General features: G+C 23.8%; 8 protein-coding genes across 8 annotated transcripts in view, besides 1 other annotated feature; 3 read left to right on the top strand and 5 right to left on the bottom strand.

The window, feature by feature from the left end:
• Positions 1-3,785: 3,785 nt before the first annotated feature.
• Positions 3,786-4,360: a repeat region.
• Positions 4,361-4,458: 98 nt separating this feature from the next.
• Positions 4,459-5,241, top strand: EHI_118290 (uncharacterized protein; the record flags this gene model as incomplete). Its single annotated transcript, XM_650988.1, has 1 exon — positions 4,459-5,241. The coding sequence occupies one exon, from the start codon at positions 4,459-4,461 to the stop codon at positions 5,239-5,241; it is 783 nt and encodes a 260-aa protein (XP_656080.1).
• Positions 5,242-5,571: 330 nt separating this feature from the next.
• On the top strand, positions 5,572-6,232 carry EHI_118280 (Ras family protein; the record flags this gene model as incomplete). The annotated part of the gene is made up of 2 exons (XM_650989.1): positions 5,572-5,797; positions 5,850-6,232. The coding sequence occupies 2 exons, from the start codon at positions 5,572-5,574 to the stop codon at positions 6,230-6,232; spliced, it is 609 nt and encodes a 202-aa protein (XP_656081.1).
• Positions 6,233-10,082: 3,850 nt separating this feature from the next.
• EHI_118270 (amoebapore C) lies at positions 10,083-10,417 on the bottom strand. The gene has a single exon (XM_650937.2). The coding sequence runs from the start codon at positions 10,407-10,409 to the stop codon at positions 10,104-10,106; it is 306 nt and encodes a 101-aa protein (XP_656029.1). The 5' UTR covers positions 10,410-10,417; the 3' UTR covers positions 10,083-10,103.
• A 2,833-nt stretch (positions 10,418-13,250) lies between these two features.
• Positions 13,251-16,787, top strand: EHI_118260 (diaphanous protein, homolog 1, putative; the record flags this gene model as incomplete). Its single annotated transcript, XM_650938.2, has 1 exon — positions 13,251-16,787. The coding sequence occupies one exon, from the start codon at positions 13,251-13,253 to the stop codon at positions 16,779-16,781; it is 3,531 nt and encodes a 1,176-aa protein (XP_656030.1). The 3' UTR covers positions 16,782-16,787.
• A 534-nt stretch (positions 16,788-17,321) lies between these two features.
• EHI_118250 (uncharacterized protein) lies at positions 17,322-17,831 on the bottom strand (the record flags this gene model as incomplete). Its single annotated transcript, XM_650939.1, has 1 exon — positions 17,322-17,831. The coding sequence occupies one exon, from the start codon at positions 17,829-17,831 to the stop codon at positions 17,322-17,324; it is 510 nt and encodes a 169-aa protein (XP_656031.1).
• A 315-nt stretch (positions 17,832-18,146) lies between these two features.
• Positions 18,147-19,235, bottom strand: EHI_118240 (RhoGAP domain containing protein; the record flags this gene model as incomplete). The annotated part of the gene is made up of 1 exon (XM_650940.1): positions 18,147-19,235. The coding sequence occupies one exon, from the start codon at positions 19,233-19,235 to the stop codon at positions 18,147-18,149; it is 1,089 nt and encodes a 362-aa protein (XP_656032.1).
• A 782-nt stretch (positions 19,236-20,017) lies between these two features.
• On the bottom strand, positions 20,018-20,437 carry EHI_118230 (uncharacterized protein; the record flags this gene model as incomplete). The annotated part of the gene is made up of 1 exon (XM_649570.2): positions 20,018-20,437. One exon carries the CDS (start codon positions 20,435-20,437, stop codon positions 20,018-20,020), a length of 420 nt encoding a protein of 139 aa, XP_654662.1.
• A 1,111-nt stretch (positions 20,438-21,548) lies between these two features.
• The window catches only part of EHI_118220 (vacuolar ATP synthase subunit B, putative), a gene marked incomplete at both ends in the record, with an annotated part of 642 nt that continues 629 nt past the window's right edge, over positions 21,549-21,561 (bottom strand). The window contains one exon of the mRNA XM_001913568.1: positions 21,549-21,561. This exon is cut by the window's right edge and continues 430 nt beyond it. Within this exon, the coding sequence (XP_001913603.1) occupies positions 21,549-21,561 (13 nt within the window).

The following is a 21,561-nucleotide window of genomic DNA, read 5'->3' as shown; positions in this document are numbered from 1 at the left end:
TAATAATTGAAGATTATTTATAAATAATATATAAACTAATTAATAAATAAATTAACAAAAAGAAGGAATATCTTTAGTATATAATAGTCAATAGGGCAAGAAAATTAGCAAAGAAAAAATGCATCTAAATAATTTACAAAAAAGAAAAAAGATGCAAAATAATTTGCCTCATTTGAATTTTCCATTTATTATATTTTGCTCTTAAAGAAAAATAAAAAATAAAAAATATGATAAATACAGAATATGTAAATATTTATGTTTATATTTTATTTTCAATTGTATTCTGTATGAAATATTAATGAAATAGATGATTTGATGAATCATATTTAATTGTTTGTATTCTTTTATTTATATGTTATTTATCTATCTTATTTTTATATATTTATTTCTCTGTTTATATTATTTATATCATTGTATTCTTATTATTATCTATATATTATTATATTATTATATTCTTCTTATTTTATTATTTTTATGTTTATATTATTTAGATTTTATTATTGTTATTCTTTTATATTTAAATGTATTTGTTTATTTGTTTATTAATCTTATTCATCTTTTATATTATTATCATTTATATCTATTTTCAATTTATATTTATTCTGTTTTTATTTATATTGATATTGATTTTATCTTTTATACTTTGATTTTATTATTATATCATTGATTATCATTTCTATATTTATTTATCATTTATTCTTATTATTCTTTTGTTTTTTATATTCTATATAATATATTCATATCATTTTCATTTATATTTTATTACATATTATATGTTATAATAACATAACACATATGATTGATAATATAATAAATATCATGATGAAATTATACATATAAATAATAAACATAAAAAAGAGTAAAATATTTTTCATCCATAAAATAATATTAAATATTTTACATCATTAGATTAGACACTTTTATTTCATATTTCTAATTTTTACAATAAAAATACACTTTTTATTTCTTCTTTTCTTCTTTTATTATCCATTTTCTTTTATTACTCTTTATATTCTTTCTTTTTATATTCTCTACTTTCTGCCTTCATTTGCTTTTTTCTTCTACTACTTCTTACTTTCTTTTTTTCTATTATTTGCTTTTTTCATTACCAACTTTTTATACTTCCTTCTTTTGTCAAATAATATTTCTGTTTTCTTCAATCCATGTTTTATTAATTTGAAGACTCTCATGACTACTCTTTTATTTGTTTCAATATTCATTTCTACTATTAATTTAGAACTTTTTATATTTCCATTTAAATATGAAGTTTGTCTATAATTGTCCAATTTTTGTACTTTTACTACTTTTATATATTACAATTTTTCTTTATATTATCATTTGAAGTTAATTTTTCTATTATTCAATCTATTCTTGAATTATCTTAATATTTCTTTTCCAATTTTTATGCAATTTATTCAAATGTTACCATTGTATGGTTTCTATGTAATGTCTTTTCCAATTTGAAATTCTTTTTTGAGTCTTCATTATCATCGTTTTTGTTCTTTTTATTCTTTTTTATTTTCTATTTTGTTAGTACTTTTATTTTGTATTCTAATTCTTTGTTTCATGAATTTTTTCGCAAATTCAATACTTTCTTGTTCATTTGATTATTCTATTTTTTCTTGCTTTTAAATTTATACTCGTTGCTTTTCTTAGATATTCTCTTTTTCTTCTATTTAAATCTTTCTTATTGTTTTTTTTTTAGATATTCAATTTCTTGTTTTACTTTCTTATTACTTCTACATTCATTTCTTTATTACTTCTTACTCTTCTTACTCTTTTATAATTCATATTTATTATTAAATCTATTATGTTATTTATTCTTATTTGTAGTATAGTTGTTGTATTTCTTTAGTATTTAATGTATTTTTCTATCTACCTTTTAATGCAATATGATAATTTATAAATATCTTGTCAATTCATTCAATAGTATATTTATCTATCATTTGCTTTTCATCACGTCGATATAATGATTGTTTTCTATTTGTTTTTTCTTCTTTATATTTTAATGGTTTTTCTTAACTCTTTTTCTTTCTTATATTCTTTCCATTTATTCATAGTTGTTATTCATTAAAAATTCACTAACTCTTCTACTTGTATCATTTTTTTTTCTTTTATTACAATTAAATACTCTTCCATTTTTCTTTCAACTCTTCTTTTTCTATCCATTTTATTATTTTGTTTTCTGTATTTCATTCTTCTTTTTTAATGATTTTCATTTGTATAACATCACTCTACATTAAAATTCATTAAATGGATATCCTTATTTAGTCTAATTGTATATTTTTCACATTATTATTTTTTGTTACATTACTTGAATCATTTTCCAAGAATGAAATTTTATTCATTATTAAAAGTTTACATAAAAAAATCGTTAATCTTATTATCAAAAAAAAAAAAAAAAAAATAAAATAAACAAAATATAAAACACGAGACTATTTTTATTGACTTTATTTATTATAAAAATATTTGAAGAATAAAAATATTGTAATAGAAATGAATAAAACCAACAACTTAAATCATTTAATAAAATAGATGATTTAATAATTATCATTTTAACTATTTCATCAACTATTTAATAAAATGAATAATCGAAGAAAATAATAAAATGATCATTCTTTTAAGTATTATACCTAATAAAAACAATAAAATAAACAAATAAATTATTTGTACAAGATATGTTATTAAAATAAATAGTTATTGTATAATGAATAAATGATGAATTAGTAAACCAATAAATAGTTAAAAAAGAAAATATGAATAATAAATATAAACCAAGAATTAATAAATTAAAAGAAACAAATAAACAAAATACCAAAGTAAATTTCAACTATTTTCATTAATAAAGGCATTAGTAAGTTTTGTAAAAAAAAACAAGAAATTCATATTGTTTATATAACATAATCAAATGTATTGAAAATCAAAATTAAATGGATGTTTAAAATGTTCAACCCCAAAAAATAAGATAAACAAATACTAGAGAACAGATGTGAATAATATTGGGAAAAATAAAATATGAAAAGAACAAAATAAAGAATAAGAATAATTTTATTCATAAAATATTGTAAGTTTAAAATGGGGAAAGAAAATAAAAAATGAATAATAAAATAGAAGAATAAAAGTAAGAAAGTCCAAGATTACCTTCAGTAGTGCATCGTACTTATAGGAAAGAGAAATGCGAGGGTCGCGGGTTCGATCCCCGCCGGGACCATTTTATTTTTCTTTTTTTTATTTATCATATTATTTCTTATTATAATTTAAATACAATCAAAAAAATTATTAACTATCAAATGAGAATATTATAATTTACAAATGTATAAAGATTAATCAACTTACAAATTATTTTGAATTAAGTAATGATAAAAAATTAGTAATAATGAAGAAATAATAATAAAATTAGTCACATTGTATATATAAATAAATTATAGAATATACTTCTTCATTATTATACTTAGTGTTATAGTTCCAAGTTTGTAGTATTAATGAATAATCAAACCCATTAACTTCAGAAATAATTTTTAATTATCATTATAATTAATCTATATTTTATATACATCTTTAAGTCTATAATTTTTTTATTTATCATTTTACTAACTAGTTACAAATAAAAATAAATATTTAAACCTTGTTTTCATGAAATTGTATTTAATGTATAAGAAGTAAAATTAACATTAACGTAGTTTATTTATTCTGAATAAATTCTTATTCATACTTGAGATTTCTTCCTCAATTATTTTATGACAGAATATTAATAACTGAAAAGATAAAATTTATAATTTATTTAATAAAAAGTAATTAATTAAGTATTAATAGAAATAGCTTCTATTGTTCCTGAATCAGGGGAGACTAATCCCATCCCTTCGTCTTCTTCTTCTAGTAGCTCTACTGAGTATGTTTGGTTGTGATAGAAGCAGTATTCCATGACAACAATCATGTTTTGTATTACAAGGTTTTTAATTTCTTTCTCGATGTCAATTTCAATTTTTAATTCTTTAATTAATTTAATACTTTCTTTATTCACTAATCCATTTATTGAAATTACTACTGGAATTATTTTGACATCTTTTAATTTTTCTATTTTCATTAGAATATTCTTTAATTCCTTATACTTATTTCTTTTCTTCCAATAGGCTCCATTAATATTGTGATATTCAACATTAATCTTATCAAAAAATGGACCAGTTTTATTCTTTTTATCTAATACATATATATCTGATATTTTGTGATATTGTCCATCACTTTTATGCATTTGTTTGTTCAATATCATAGTGATGTCTTTATATTTGAACATTGTTTCATATAGGGTTTTATATTTGTTATTTCATGTGTATTTTCTTATTAATCAATATGATGATGCCGAATGCAAAGGTTGATAAAATAAATACAATACATTTCTAAAAAAAATTAAAGAACTAACGATGTACAAAAAAACTAAAAAAAAAAAACAATAATACCAAGATGAGGTTCAAAGCAGAAATACAGAAAATAGAGGCATTTTTAAATGTTGTTCGTTTTTTTGCTGCTGTTGGTAAACAAGGGGTGTTTGCTATTGGCAAAGAAGACTTTTTTGTAGTCTACAAAGATTCATTATCTCAATTATACTCTATATTTATGTCAAAGCTATCACCGTTGTTTAGTGCGTTTGAATATGACGGAACAGAAGATCATGTCTATTTAGAATTTTCAACTGATGACTTATTACGTGTTATGCTGAATATAAAAGAGTCAGAAGTTTGCCAAATATCACTTACACGAAGTGCAACAAAAAGAGTACCTTGTTTAAATTTTAAGACAAATACAGATGGGATGGAGGTTACACAAGAATTAATTGTTACTATTAATAAACAAGGTGCTGATTTATATCATCAGCCAATAGAAATGAATGCACAAATGGATGTATCTGGTCAATTACATTCAATGAAACAAATGAAACAGGCGTTAGATAAGATGGCTGAGTTATCAGAAGAGGTTGTATTTAGTGCATCTCATGAAGGAGATATTCGACTTGTTTGTTCATCCAAACAAAGTAAAATGGAAGTTGTTTTTTCTGAACAAGACCATCAACCAAACTTTATATTTAGTTGTGCTTGTCAGTCAGGACAATTTAAAAAATTCTTTATATTAGAAAAACTTGAACCTGAACTATGTGAATATTATTATGAAAAGGATATGTTTTTTATTTTAAAAGCAACAACAAATATTGGAGAGATTTTGATTTATATCCCAGTGATTCAACCTTGAATAATTTTTTTTAATTCTATATTATAATAACAAAAAATCATTTTTTTTTGGTTATTTATTTTTGTTATTTGGTATTTTTTTTTTTGTTTTTACAAAACAAGATAATACCAATTTTTTTCGTACTTCTATTTCTATAGAAAAAAAGAAATAAAACGAAAGAGAACGAAGGCAAATAATTGAATATAGAATAAAAAGGGGGTAAAAAAGTTTTAAAAAAATTCTTGAAAGAAATGCCGAAATAAGAAATTAAAAAAGATAAATGTGTTAGAAAGCTTAAATCTATAAAGAAGGATTAAAAAAGATCAGAACTAAATAAGAATAAATAAATAAATGACTAATGATGAGGGAACTTCTTTTGATGAAATGATATCGACAACGAGTGAAGAATTGAGAAGTCGAAATGTTAAAATAATACTACTAGGAGATGATTTGGAAGGTGTTAATGAGTTAATTAAGAATGGATTAGCAAGGCTTTTAATTAAAGAGAAGTTAGATGAAGAAAACTATAGAATACAACATGAAGGAGAAGAAATAATGTTGACAATAAGTTATACTGGTTTGTTTCAATATGAATAACTTAAGAATGATTTTTTAACATAGTCTTTTAGATGGAAAAGAAAAAATGGAGCCATTAACTACCATGCTCTTTAAGTCTGCTAACGTTGTATTTATTGTTTATCAAATTGGTCATCCTGAAACTGCTGAACATTTAAGCTCATGGTTAAAAGAAATTGATAGGTATGCTGAAAATAGTGTCCCAAGAAAACTTCTTGGATTAAAGTCAAATAAAGCACTAACAGAAGTTAATTATGCCAAACAATTTGCTGAAGAAAATTTGGTAAAAAATGAAGTGTTGGACATTAATGACCCAACTCTATGTTCTCAATTATTTATTAAAGAGATTGATAATGCACTTATTGATTCAGTACAAAGTAAACCAATTCCACTAAAGAAAAACGAGAAGAAATATTGTTGTTGTCTTATAATGTAATTTATTTCCTTTTTTTTAATTCTCATACCACTACAATTTGTTTTTGTCATAAAAACAAATCGCATTTCTATTATTATATCTTACCCATCTCTGTAAACTAATAAAACAGGAACAAAAAGAAAAATTCCTAAATTAATTTGCTGTCACAAAATTCAAATTAATTTTTGTTACATCTATATAGCAATATAATTGAATATATGTGTTTCAATGTCACGTAGACAAGAAAAGAAGTGAGAGGATATTGGAGAGTGATAAAGATGGGAAGGAGAATGTCTAAAATGTAAAAAGAATTCAAGAATAAGAGTTATAAGAAAGAAAACAAACTGAATGGAGTTTAAGGGAGATACGATGTTCAAGTAACAACTCGAATTGTGTTTTGCGATTGATTAATAAGGAGAGAGAATTATTGAGAAAGTAGAAAGAGAGAATCAACCCCAAAGACAAACACGCAAGGATGTGGAGAATACCAATGAGTTTGAAAATACGGAGAGGAGTAAATGTGCCGAAACCAACAACATAACAAAGGTGGAAGAAGCACACAAAGCCGTAAAGACAAAGTGCTATTAGGGTAAGAAAGAAGAGGTAAAATAGAAGTAAGTTGTGACGACCAATACAAAAACCAAAGTAATCGCAGTGATGGTCTTTTAATTCGACACAATAACCACACTGAGAACAATGGAAACAACGTTGAGGGATAAAACGTTTGCAAACACAACAATATCGAATAGGGTAGTCTACGTCATAACAATGCCAATTGTTGACAAATGCTTCATTTGCTCTAGCAATCGCGTCTTGCTTTTCTTCTAAAGATGCGTATGGAGGAATGATGTGTGGCTTGACATACAGAATGGAGAAGTAGACAAAGAGAAAAAAGATAAGAAGGTAAAGTCCTAGGTTGATAAGAAAAGAACCAAAGTAAGATTGGTCAATCAAGCAAGAAGGAACTATCCAGAAGAAATAGATAGCGTAGACCAAACAAGCAACGCATGGTGCAAAGAAGTGAAAGCGTCCAAATGAAGGAAGAGAAAGGTTGAGGTGTGAATAATATGGATGTGGAATATCTTCCATTTCTCTTCTTATTTAGTATTTGTTTGTTTATTTCATTTTAGAATAAAATATAATAAATATATAATAAATATATGAAAGATTAATTTATTTTAGTCAAACAAACTTATTACATAAACCAAATAGATGATTAGAAGAAAGAAAGTAACTTATTAAAAGAATTTATTGATACGTGGAAGTAAAAGAATGTGCTAAAGATTTTCATAATATTGAATATTTATACACTAATTACTACTACAAATTCAAAGGCAAGAAGAAGTAATAAATAAAAATATAATAATATTGAAAGAAACAACAAGAATAAATGATTAAATTAATAAAGATAAATTATATGAAGTTGGAGAAATTGAAACAAACGAATGAATGTAAGTATATCAAATTTAGATATTTTTATATTAAATAATGAAATTTAATTCATTTATAAAGATTCATTTTTAATTTAAATTAGTATAATATTGTGTTATGTAAAATATTAAATAGATGATAATAGTCAATTATATTCTTTAGAATTTATTTATTTTATTTGTAATTTTATTGTTTATAATCTTCGTATTAATTAATAAGAATTTATTGGTACTATGATATTATACATTCTCATTTATTATTTCATTTGTTTAATACTAATTTTAACAAGTTGGCTGTATTTTTTAAGTATAAATAAAATGATAATATTATTTTAGAATAACACACTAAAAAGACAAAACAAACAACTAAAATAAGGTGTAGATTATTGAATATTTGAAATTGCTAATTCAAATTTATTTAATAGGTGATCAAAATATGTTATTTATTTACATAATACTTTTTTATGTCTACATTTCTTCATTATAGATTATTCATATATTATTAAAATAGAATAAAATGGTTTAAAAAATTTGGATTTGACGTTAATAAGTATATTATATAAGAGTTTATTGAATTTTAAATAGGTAAAGAAATTTATTTTATTATTTAATGGGTTTGACATACATCACATCAATTTAGTATTATTTATTATTTTATTTTCTCATATAATTTACCATTTTTATTCATTTAATTTGTCATTCTTTTGTTATGTTCTACGTCTTCTATTCTTTTATTGAATTTATTTATTTTCATTGTTTGTTATATTTAGTATCATTTCTTGCTTCTTTATTAAGTTTAATTTGTATTTAACTCCTTTATTACATTCTATTTCTTTTTGAAGTTTGTTTCTTTATTTTCATTCAAGTAATTTCAATGAAATTCATTAATTTAAATTCAAAATTTACCATTACATACATTACTTATTATTTTCAATCATTGTTTATTACTTTCTTGTTTTCTAAATTATTTTATTTTCTTTTTGAATGGAATAAACTTTTCTCAATTTATTAAATAATACATTCATTATTTCATTTCTTTGATTATGTAAATATCTTTTTTTCGATTATCCATTATTTTGTACTTCCATCTTTTCTTCATACACTTCTTTGTTTATATGTATTTCTATAATGATTGTTTTTATACGTAAAATCATATAGCTGAAATTATTATAAGCAGGGATACTGCAATACAAATGATATAAGTGTTAATTTATAATTCCTTTATTTATTTGAGTTATTCAATTCTTTATTCGTTTCACATTCTCTTACTATTGCTTGTTTTGAATTATTTCTTCATTCTCATTTGTTCGTATGATATACAATACTTGAATAATAATACAGGTAAACATAATTGAAAGAATACAAATAAAAGAGGGTTAGATAACTAATAGTTGAATGAAATAAAAAACAATGAAAGAATATGTTAATATATTAAGAAAAGAAAAACAAACTTTAACAAGAATAACTGATGAGTGACAAAGAAGTATTAAGAATGAACAAACAAAAGAATATATATTCTTGTTATTTATTTCATAAACAACTATTTAATTGATTATTAACATTAATATATTTATTTACTATGTTTTTTGATATTATTGTTATTGTTTTTCTTTATTATTATTCTTTTGTTCTTTTATTTACTTGTTTATTTATTATTTTTGTTTCTTTTTATTCTATGTTTTGAGTTATTCATTTATTTCGGATTATTTATGTTTCATTATTATTAATAGATAGATGCTTTTTAAATAATTGAATATTTCTCTATTTTCTTTCTTATTTATTACATTTCATTCTTTCTCTTGACATTCTTTCAGTTTAGATTATTTTTTATTCAATATCACATTAATTAATCCCTCTATCATAGTACAGTATTTCATAATTAATAAGTGTACAACATTATCGGTTTATTATCCTTTCTTTTATTTTCTCTCTCATTTATAATTCTTTAATACATTTGTTCCACTTCTTCATTATCATTCTTTATATTTACTAAAAATTTTCATTATATATGAATTTTTGACTCTATCTATTCTCTATTTGAAATTGACTGTTTATTCATTTCTTATTCCCGTGTGCTTTCATTTGAATTTCTCATATTGAGTTTATATTCTCTAAAAAGTCTATTATTTATTGCCAATTATGTTTCTTTATTTTTGTATCTTCCTCTATACTTTCACTTTTTAATTTGATGTTATGAATTATTATCAGACACTCTTTTCTCTTTCATTCATAACTCTCGACCGTTTGTTTACTTCTCATATCACTTCTGACTTCATTGCCTTACCATCTTATTTCTTTATACAATGTAATAATTTCCATTTGTTATTTTAAATAATAAACGAAGATAAGCCAAATAGATTAATGATTGAATGATTTAAATACCAACACAATACACAAAATGAGAAGAAAAAACATATGTGTGTTGAAAATAAAAACAAGAATTAAACAAAACAAATAGTTGTTTAACATGCATGAATCAACCCACAAATAAGTTTAGCACTTCCTCCTTCTAAGATCTTTTCAATCAACTTATCAATTCCATATGAAACAATCTTTGTGCATAATGTTTCAACAAGACCATCTGCTTTAGCACAGAGTGTTTCAAGATAATCAGTTACTTTATCAACTGCTCCACCAAGGACTAAATCAATCAACTTTCCAACAAGTGATGTACAAACAGGACAAAGAACTGGAATTTCTCTGTCTTGTTGTTTTTCTTGAGAAGCTAAACATAAAACAAAAACACAAAGGAGAACAAATAACTTCATACAAATAAATAAAATGGTTACTCATAGTTCTTCTTAAATATGTTTCAAACTTTTCTTAAAAATTACCAATAATATTATCAAAAGAATAAACATGAAATAACAAAATGACTAAATTAAACCAAAAAGAAGAAAAAGAAGTTATAAGTCAACATTTTGAATCTTTTTTTCTTCTTCCTCTTCACTTGATTTTTCTTTTTTTTTTCTTTTCTCTTTATTTTACATTTTTCTTCTTGTACTTATTTCTTATTTACTCATCTTTGTTATGTTTTATTTCAACCTTTATTTGAACTTTTGGTAGATTCTAACAAAACCTACTCCCACTTCTGTATATTTTCCTTTATTATTTTATCTTTTTTAATACTCTTTACTTCCTTGTTTTTCTTTCACCATAAATATCCATTACTGTTATGTACTTCTTGTTATTTGTGTTTTGATTCAATTTACCTTATGAATATCTTTATCACCAAAACAATCCTTTATTTTCAATCGGTTTTGTTATTATGACAATTCCTTCTCATTTCTCCTTTGTCTTGACTGTGTTTTTTGACTTTTAGAAGATTATCTAGAAAATGGTGATATAAACTATAACAATAACTCTTTTCATACTCTAATATAAATCAATTTAAGAAGTTAGTCTACACAAATCATTAACAATGTGTAATCATCATTTATGAACAATTCGTCTTTTACTTATTACAACCCATTTTCATGTTTTTGAAACAAAGGAGAATAATAATTACTTTTCTTATTTCTTGCTTTGTTCTTATTTGCTTTTTCAATAGTCACTTAAAGTGTCTTTCTCCATTACCTCTACACACAGTCTACAATATGAAATACATGAGCAATAATGTTTTAAGAGTAAATATATTACAAACAATGAACATATAAAAATTTCTTTATAAAGTTTATTCAGACACATTAAATGAAGTGACATTTATATTCATGGTTTGTTTTTGTAAATGTCTCATTTTTCTGACTTTTTTTCATTTGTTTTCCCTCAGTTCGAAAGTATCATTTTAAAAACATTACACATATATTGAAATAAATCATGACTTTGAATCATCAGTTATTGTCTTGTTATGATGTTATCTTTTAGTAGAAAACATTTTACTCAATACTTCAAGAATAGTAGGGATTATTGTTTATACAGAAATATCATTGATTATAATAGAAGAGTGAGCATTTATTAAGGTGGTAGTGTTATTTATTTATCAACACTCAATTCCATTTGTTAATAAATGAATTGAATATATGAGTATTATCAATAGAAAAGGATATATTTGATGGAGTTGAGAATAAATGGAATAATGGAATAATAATATGGTTGTACATGATATTCATTCAACATAAAATAAGAAAATAAGAAAATAAAGAAAGAGAAGCTTTAATATACATTAAATTCAAAACCAAATGAGAAAGTTACTTGAATGAACAATAAATAAAATGATGAAATATGAAATGAAATTAATTCAATTGAAATAAATGAGTATATACATTGTTAAAAAACTTAAATTTATAATTATATTCTGTTATCCTTAGTGATAAATGTCATACATTTGGTTATTGGGTTGAATGAATTTATTTTGATAATTTTAATACAATAATTTAAGTTTTACGAAATTTTAGGATTTCAATTTAATATACTGTTTTCCGAAAGAGGAAAGAGAATTTCTTCTTTGAGCGTATTTTCAGCAAAGTAAAATTAACATATACAACTTTTATTATAAAGTAGTTTGTTACACAAATACACTTTAAATAATATTAGACATTAATATCAAAACAAATATTTATACTAATTTAAAAAAAAATTTTTGTAAATTTTTGTATAAGAAAATGAAACGTAAGTATTAATATTTTAATATTAATAAGTTCATAATTTGAAAGAAACATCCTATTGTTTAATACTATTTTTATTAATCAATTAAATCGAAATATTAATATTTAATAACTGTACAAAAATATTTTTATTATTAACCAGAATATCTTTATATTCTTTTATATTCTTCTTCTTAATAAATCATAAAATTCAAAAAATGTATAATATACTATTTGATTTAATATAATGACATCACAATAAAAACATATTTATATAAGTTTAATAAAATAAAAATATCTGTTATATTATATAGGTAATAATCATTAATACTCTTTTCCTATTATATTCTATGGTTTTAGTATGCAAAATGAAAAACAATTAAATAAACTAATACGTACCATTATTTACTTGGTATATTTCTGTATGTTATTACTCTCCAAACTATTGATTATTTAAAACATAAAATAAAAAAAATGTCAAACTCACAATAATATAAATTACATTTATCAAAGAATATTTATCTAATAACTAATGAGATAAATCTCTCTAAACAATATAATCATATAACTAATTATGTGTTTTAGTTGTTAATTCAGAAAAAAAACAGAGCTATTTATTTTTTTGCTTAATTTCATTTAATATTTAATAATTAATTAAACGTATTATGATAGAATATTTCAAAGAATGATCTTTCTTGTTAGTTACATAATACCAAAATAATAAAGACTGATACGTTTGGGTAATGAAGGATATTAGATTTAAAAAATCAAAATGGAAACTTGAAAATGATTCAATCTGAAAATAAACAAAACATCAAAACACTTAAAATAGCAAAAAAAACTTTTTTGTTATAACACTTTTTAAAATTTTTTTCTAAGATATGGAGATAAGATAAATAATGAATGTTAAGGAAAGAAATAGTAAAAGAAGGATTAAAATAAAAAAATTGAATGAACTCAAAAAAAGAGATAAAAATAGATTTAAGTTAATACAGTTATAAGATCTGCATCTTAAATTCAATTCATATGTCGCATACCTATGAAACTTTAAAAACTCCACCAAGTGGAGGGATTTGTGCTGAATGTCAAAAGGCATTTAAAAGTAAAGAGAGTGTAGTTAAATGTACTAAATGTGGAGTAATTCTTCACAGTAAAAAATGTGAAGAGAAATATAGTAAGAAACGAGGAAATTGTACTGGTGTAAAAAGTTCTGGAAGTACAAGTAGTACATCAACTTCATCAACAAAACTAAATGGTAATAATAGTAAAGGAAGTGGAACACATTCTACACAATCTAAATCAAGTAGTTTAACACCTGAAGAACGAGAAAAATATATGAAAGAAATTGGAGAATCAATGAAAGTAGATGTTTCAGTATTACCAAAAGATCAATTAGATATTTTAATTGAGAAATATATTGAACAAAAACAAAAAGAGAATGTAATTATTAAAAGTCAAATGTCAACTCCTGAAACAGCTGTAAAGCGATTAGTAGATAGTTCATTTACTTTAAAAGAACTAAAAGACTTTGAAATTGAAATTAGAAATGCTAGTACTAATTATATTCAAAAATTTATTGAAAATAAAGGAATAGATGCTTTCTTTAAAATGTTTAATAAACTTATGATGAACCCTCATTTTAAAGTTACAGAAATTCCTGAAGCTGAAAAGAAAACTATTTATATTTTAAGAAGGCTTTTAGAAACTGAAACAATTTTTAATAACGTTATTTGTAGTGCAGAATATCTTTGTACTATTTTAATGGCATTATCCTCTAAGTCTATCTCTACAAACGAACGAATTGAATTAGTTAATGGAGTCTTACTAAAATCATGTGGTAATTCTGAAGAAACTACAACTCCACCTTATGAAATAAATTCTAAAAATTTAATTAAAGCATCTACTGAGCTTAAAAGTAAAAGAAAAAATAAAATTAGATTTGAATGGCTTGTTAACCTTTTTGATACAGAAAATAATGAACTAAAGAAAGCAGCCATGGGAGTAATGCATGCAATGGTAAAAAATATTGATAATATCTTCTTGAGAATGGATATTAGAACAGAATTGATTTGTCTTGGTGCTGAAAAGTTTATTGCAAATATTAATGAAATTTATGGTGAGACTGATGACCCTATTATGGATATTTTTGATGACTGGATTCAAATAAGTGAAGATGATGACAAAACAATGAAGAACCTAATTGAAAAGGTAAATGATAAGTTAGAAGACAAAATTGATTTAAATGATGATAAAAAAGTTTCTAATTCCTTAGAAAGAATTATGAAAGACTTACATATTGATAAGTTATATCATGAATTAATGAAAGAAGCTGCCTATTTGTCTAGTTCAGATACATCATCAGTCATTATGTCTAAATGGATGGCTTTTGAGTGTATTACTAGAATGGTTGGGTTCTATGATCTTGATAGAAAAGATCTTGATGGGGTTCAACCATATGATGAAATTTATGAAATTGGAGGGAAGAAAGTAAAATTAAATGAATTGTTTGAGAGTGTCTCTTCTGTAGCATCTTTGTATATGATTGATTCGGAATTAAAAGTTGTTAACGATAAATTGGTTGCAGCAAAAAATCAATCTGCTACTGCATCAGATCGTTTGAAAAAGAGAAAAGATAGAATCCCAGAATATGAAAATGATAAGAAAAAAGCAGACAATGAAATGAAAATTAAGCAAGAAGCTCTTCAAGGGTCTAAAGCTAAGCTAGAAGGGTTTAAACAAGACCTTACCTCTTTACAAAAACAACTTGCTGAAAGACCTTCCACTGTTGTTATTGGTAAAGTTAATACAACAATAACTAATAACGCTACTAGCACTATGCCACCCCCACCTCCACCTCCTGGAGCAAGTTCAATTCCACCCCCACCACCTCCTCCTGGAATGCCTGGTATGCCTCCACCACCACCTCCTCCTGGAATGCCTGGTATGCCTCCACCACCACCTCCTCCTGGAATGCCCGGTATGCCTCCACCACCACCTCCTCCTGGAATGCCAGGTATGCCTCCACCACCACCTCCTGGTATGCCAGGTATGCCTCCACCTCCTCCTGGAATGCCAGGTATGCCTCCACCACCACCTCCTGGTATGCCAGGTATGCCTCCACCTCCTCCTGGTATGCCAGGTATGCCTCCACCTCCTCCTGGTATGCCAGGTATGCCTCCACCTCCTCCTGGTGGTTTTGGATTTAGACCAGCTGCACCTAAACCGAACGCATATGTAACTATGTTGCCAAAACCCACCAAAAAAGTTAAAAACTTCCAATGGCAGAAACTTACAGATAGACAATTACAAGGAACTGTATTCCTTAAGATGGATACATTAGACAAAATTCCAATTGATTTTAAGATGATAGAAGAACAGTTTAAAGTCCCTGAAAGGGCAAAACCAACAGAGGCTAAAGAAACAAAGAAACAAGGGCCTGTTTGTATTCTTGATGGTAAACAAAATCAAACATTAACAATTACATTAAAAGGATTTAAGAATAAAACTATTAAAGAAGTTTGTGTTGCGGTAAATAAATGTGATGCATCATTATTTGAAGAGGCTAGTGCTGTTAGAAATTTACAAAAAGCTATTCCAAGTAAAGAAGAAATGGAACCAGTTTATGCATATTATAAAGAACATAATGGAGATGAAAGTAACATTGGAGTTGCTGAACAATTTGCATATGCATTGAGTAATATTCAATCCGTTAATATCAAATTAGAAGCATTTGCATGTAAATTAGAATTTCCAGTGAAATTATCAGAAATTCTTCCAGACATTAAGAAAGTTGAAGTTGCCTGCAAACAATTACTTGAAAGTAAAAAATTACTTCGACTAATGGAAGTAATTTTATTGATTGGTAATTATTTAAATCAAGGAACTGCTAGGGCTAAATGTCATGGATTTTCTTTTAACACGTTACAAAAATTGAGTGATACAAAAACTGGAGATAATAAACGAACACTACTTCATTTTATTGCTTCAATTGTTGAAGAAAAATATAAAGATGATGTACTTGGATGGGATGAAGAAATTATTGGAGTTGTTGATGCATCAAAAGTTCCAGGTGCTCAATTTGAATCAGAAATTGGAGGACTAGAAAAAACATTTGCAACAATTGAAAGTTCTGTTAAAAAAGTGAAAGAAGAAGAAGGGTGTGATTTCTTATCTGTAATGAATGCATTTATTCTTGCATCTAAACAAGACCTTGTAGATTTAAAAGAAACGTATCAAAAGACTATGGTCATTTATAAAGATGTACTAAAATATTTTGGTGAAAATGTGAGTAAACCACCTGCACCAGAAGAGTTCTTTAAACCACTTGCATCATTTATTGAAAGTTGGAAAAATGCAAGAAAAGATAATGCAAAAGCAAAAGAACAAGAAGAAAAAGAGAGGAAAAAAGCTGAAGAAGCTAAAAAGAAAGCTCAATTGGCAGCAGCTAGAAAAGCTGGTGGAAAAGTTGATGCTCTTGGAGATGTAGATACAATGAAAAAGTCACCGATTATCAGAAAGAAAACAACAAAGAAAATGGTAAGAATAGCTGAAGTCTAATTCATTAAAAAACTAATAATTAAAATTTTTTTTAAATAATTAAAATAACAAAAGAATTTAATTCATATATCAAAAATAAAATTACATCGATATTATTATATTTTTTATTTGTTTTTATATCTAATTATATTATAAGATTCATACCATTTTGTATTTAATCTCTTAGACTGAAATATTCTTATGAATCAGTGTCATTTCTTATTTAAATTTTTTACAATTACTATTATTTGTTTCTCTAATCAAACTATTCATTTTCCAATGAAATTATTTTGTTTTTTAAAGAACTACACTAACGTATTATTTGTAAATTACTTATTTGAAATACTTCTTCTAATGGAGTCTTCAAAAGGCATCAACTACCTAAACCCGATACATTTTTTGGTTAATTTGTTTTTGTAGTAATGTTAAAATATAACAAAAATAAAAAGAAATAAAAATATTCAATTTTTTATTGTAAACCAATAAAAAATAACAACTAAATAACAAAAAATAATAATTAAGAATGAAGTATAGTCTCGACTTTTTCTACAAATATTCTTTTTAATTGTTTTGAGTTTCTGAACGACTAATTGAGGAAATAGGAGAAGATGATGACGATGAAGATTTTTGAGTTTCTTTTGTATCTTGATAAATTTGATGCAAATGAGTAGTTGATAATTGGGATGGAGTAGATGATTTAGAAATTTGTTTTACAGAATTTTGAGATATCCTAGAAGTAGGTCTTGAAGGTAGTCTTGAAGGAGTGATAGCTTTAGAGAAATTTGATGGTGTTTCTATTTTCATAGGAGAAATAGGTGCCATCATTTGATTTGTTTCTAATTCCATAATTTTAATTTGTTTATTTTCTTCATCTTCAATAATTGAAGGTTCATTTAAGAAACAGTTCTTAATTACAAAAAATACAATATTAAATAACAATATTACAAAAAAAGAAACAATAATACATGACATAACAACCCATACTGATGTACTAACACTATCATCTTCTTTAGTATTATTTTCTTCATTTAATTTAGTAATTTCATATAAGAAATTTAATACTAAAACCATAAGATGTTTAAATAAACAGAGTTTTTAGTTCATAAAGAAAAGGAACAAAATACTTTTAATTTTTCTTTTTTAATACATTTGTAGTTTCTTTTTAGTTGTTTTTAATTATTATTTCATTCTTTCATTTTTATTATTTAAAAACTATAATTTAATAATTTTTTATTACAAAAACAAAAAAATAATAAAATTTTATAAATAGATTTTTGTTAATTAATATATTTTTGTTTTACAAAACATTATTTTATTTATATTTTTTTATTAAAAGAAGTGTTGTTTGAAGATAAAATAAAAATTAAAATAATTCAATTTACTAATTTAAAACATTTGTTTACCACCTAATATCATAACCTCTACAATTTCATTTGCTTCTTTCATTTTCATTAAAAATGTTGTCATATCAAATAATACTGGAGTCCAACAAATTGATAAATTTGTAGCATTCATTAAAGTAGTTTTTTGTTCTAATTGAATATCAAAATTAAGTTCCATAATTTTGTGTAATAAAGTATAATTCTCTTCTGGTAAACTTTTAAGTAATAAAAAAACTTGTTTGACTCTTGCAGATTTTTGAATATCTTTCATTCCCCAAATTTCAAGTAAACTATTTTGAATTTCAATATCAATAAGTCCACCTGGAATATCTCTAACAAAACGTTTAAGTAAAGAAGATAATTCTTTTGGTTCTAATAATTTAAAATTAGTAACAGACATTCTATTTATTATTTCTTCAATTTCTGAAACTTTTCCACATTCTCTAAATATTCCTTGAACTATTCCACGCTCTTTAATTTCTTTTATAATTTGTTCTAAAGCAATAGGAATACAATTTGATGGTCTGTTTTCGTTCTTTAATATTTCATGAAGTGGTTGATTTCTATACAATACAATGTCTTTAACTGATACTTTTCTCCACTCTCCTTCTTTTTTTCTTTCATAAAAATCATGTCCATCAATACAAAAATGTTTATATGTATCAAGAAAACTCAAAACAAGTTGTGGTGAAAGTTGAATATTTTTTTTAGCTTTAAATATTGAAGCACTTTTAATTTCTAATTTTTCTGTATCTTCTGAATTAAGAGTTTTTCCAACTTCTTTTGATGCTTTCTTTACATCATTATATAATGTTGTTACTTCATCCAAATAATATTTTTGTTTTTCTTGACAAGATAATATTTCTCCTGATAAGAATCCTGTTCGAGTAATCATTTCAGATAATTGGGCATCATCGATAATACTCATTGCTTCATCACTCATAAATAATTCTTGTAACCTCTGAAAATGTTCACCAAGGTCTTTCATAGTTTTAAATATTGATGTAAGTATTGTTTGTTCTTCTTTTAAAAATCCAATTCGTTTATCAAAATAATTCTTTTCTTCTTCAATCTTTTCACTTGAACTTGCCATATTTATCATTTTTAAGTTCTTTTCTTTTTAATTATATAAAAGATAGTTTTTATTTATTTGGAATGTTTTTATATTATTCTTCCTTCTTTATTAATTTCATTTATATTCTTCTTTATATTTTCTCTTTTGATTGTATTACCATTGTTTTTAATTTTTTGTTTTTAACAATTTCAAAGGTAATTTTCTTCTTGAATAATTGATGACTAAATAAATTAACAATACTTATTATTGTGTTTAAATGTTATATTCATTTATTGAATAATATGGTTGACTTTGTAAAGAAAATATTTTTTTATTAAATAACAAAATGAAATTTATTATTTAATATATAATTAAATTTTATAAAGATATTTTACTTTTTTTATTAACCATAACAATTATAGACTTACAATCCCTGTTGTTAATTAATAAAACTATCCATTAAAAAACAAGAATGTATTTTATCTATTATTCCATAAATGGAATTGAATGTTATAATTTGTGTTAAACTAAATAACGTTATTGTCAAGAAAAATAAAACAATAGATTTTATAGGAATGATAGAATTATTGACCAAATATTAATAAACACTTTATTTTATTAAGTCAATTTATAAGGAAAGAATGATAATTATGATGATTAATAAAATTATATTGAATAATATTCAAAAGATTTAGACGGCATAAATAAAATATTATCAATTATAATAATTTGTTTTTAAATAATATAATTTTATTATAATTATTAAATTTTATATTATAAAACAAAGTAAAAAATTAACAAGAAGTTTTAAAACACAATAATTATTTCTTTGCTTTTTTAAAGTCTTGAATGTGAGTTATATGATTTTTAGTTAATGGTTTCTTTTTATAAATTGATTTGAGAATCGACTCAGTTGGAAGATGGCTTTGTTGAATAACACTTAAAATGGCAGGAATGCTATGATGGAATTGACGTTCATAATATAATTTTGCATCCCTAAAATCAAGAGTATTATCAGATCGATGTCTGGCATATACCATCATTTCTTCTGCACTTTCAATTACATACTCTTCGACTAAGTCTTGAAGAAAGCTTATAACTTCTTGATCAGGAGCTAATCGTGCATCAAGCATTTTCATAAGTTGAATAATGTTATCACGAGGAACTAATTCTCCTTGAGTTCTTGCTTTTATGGGTTTTGCAATTTGTCTATAAACTGATGTTGTTGTTCGATTATCCATTTATAAAATATAACTTTGGAATTTTTTATTTTTTGTTTTTGTTATTTTAAAAAGACTTCTATTCTCTGCAAATAATATAAATATGTTTATTATCATTATTCATAAATATCATCTTTACTTCTCTTACTGAAAAGAAAAAAAATACATTAATGTTCAAACAAATATTGGAGAATAAACAAATATCAATAAAAGGTATAATATGAATGATGAAAGAGAAAGAATAAAAACGTAATTAAAAAGAAACAAAACATGAAAATGAAGAAGAAAAAGAAAAAGATGAGTAAATTCATGACAATAAAAAAACTGCCAATAAGAAAATAGAATATTAAAAACAATGATTTAAGTTACATTAAAGAGTAACAAGTGAACAGAGAAATGAGAGTATGAAGAAATACAAAATAAGTGAAGAGAACGATGGTATAGAACAAGTAATATTCAGTCCAAGATAAAAGAAATAGAGAAACAGAAAATACAGTGACAATAAATACATAACAACGATAAGAAGAAAGAATAATAAAATGAAGAAAATACATGAATAAAAAATAGACAAACAAAGAAGAAATAAACATAAAGCAACAATAAATAATAAATAGAATAACAAATGAAGATGATATGATTCTCTAAATATGATATAATAAAATGTTAATAAGAAAATAAGAAAAGAATGAAGAAAAAGTACAATAAAAGATGAGACAATACAATGATAGAATAGTCATATGAATAACTTCAATAAACATTATAAATAATACAAAGAACATTAGAGTAATTAAGACATAAAAAGAAACAAGATAAAAAAAAAACAACAAATTTTAATTCTAAACATGATAAAAATCATTGGACATTGATTCTATCATAATTTAACATAATCAATTGAAATAATTGATGACAATGAATGGATTGATTTTCTCAAAATAAGAGAAAATTATTCTATTTATATTTAATTAAAGACTTTTTTATTTCAATTATTTAAGAAATTATGAAATACTTGAAAATCATATTGTAAATTAATTTTTCTTTTCAATTAAATAGCCTTTTTATGTATTATTATAAGGTTCCTTCTTTGTCGTCTATTCTTTCATCAGGATTTGGATCATAATATTTATCTAAAGTTTCATTTGAAATTC

This window comes from Entamoeba histolytica, genomic scaffold, assembly GCF_000208925.1.
Source record: "Entamoeba histolytica HM-1:IMSS scf_1104750518107 genomic scaffold, whole genome shotgun sequence".
Lineage (NCBI taxonomy): Eukaryota > Evosea > Mastigamoebida > Endamoebidae > Entamoeba > Entamoeba histolytica.
This window is presented reverse-complemented; position numbering and strand designations above follow the sequence as displayed.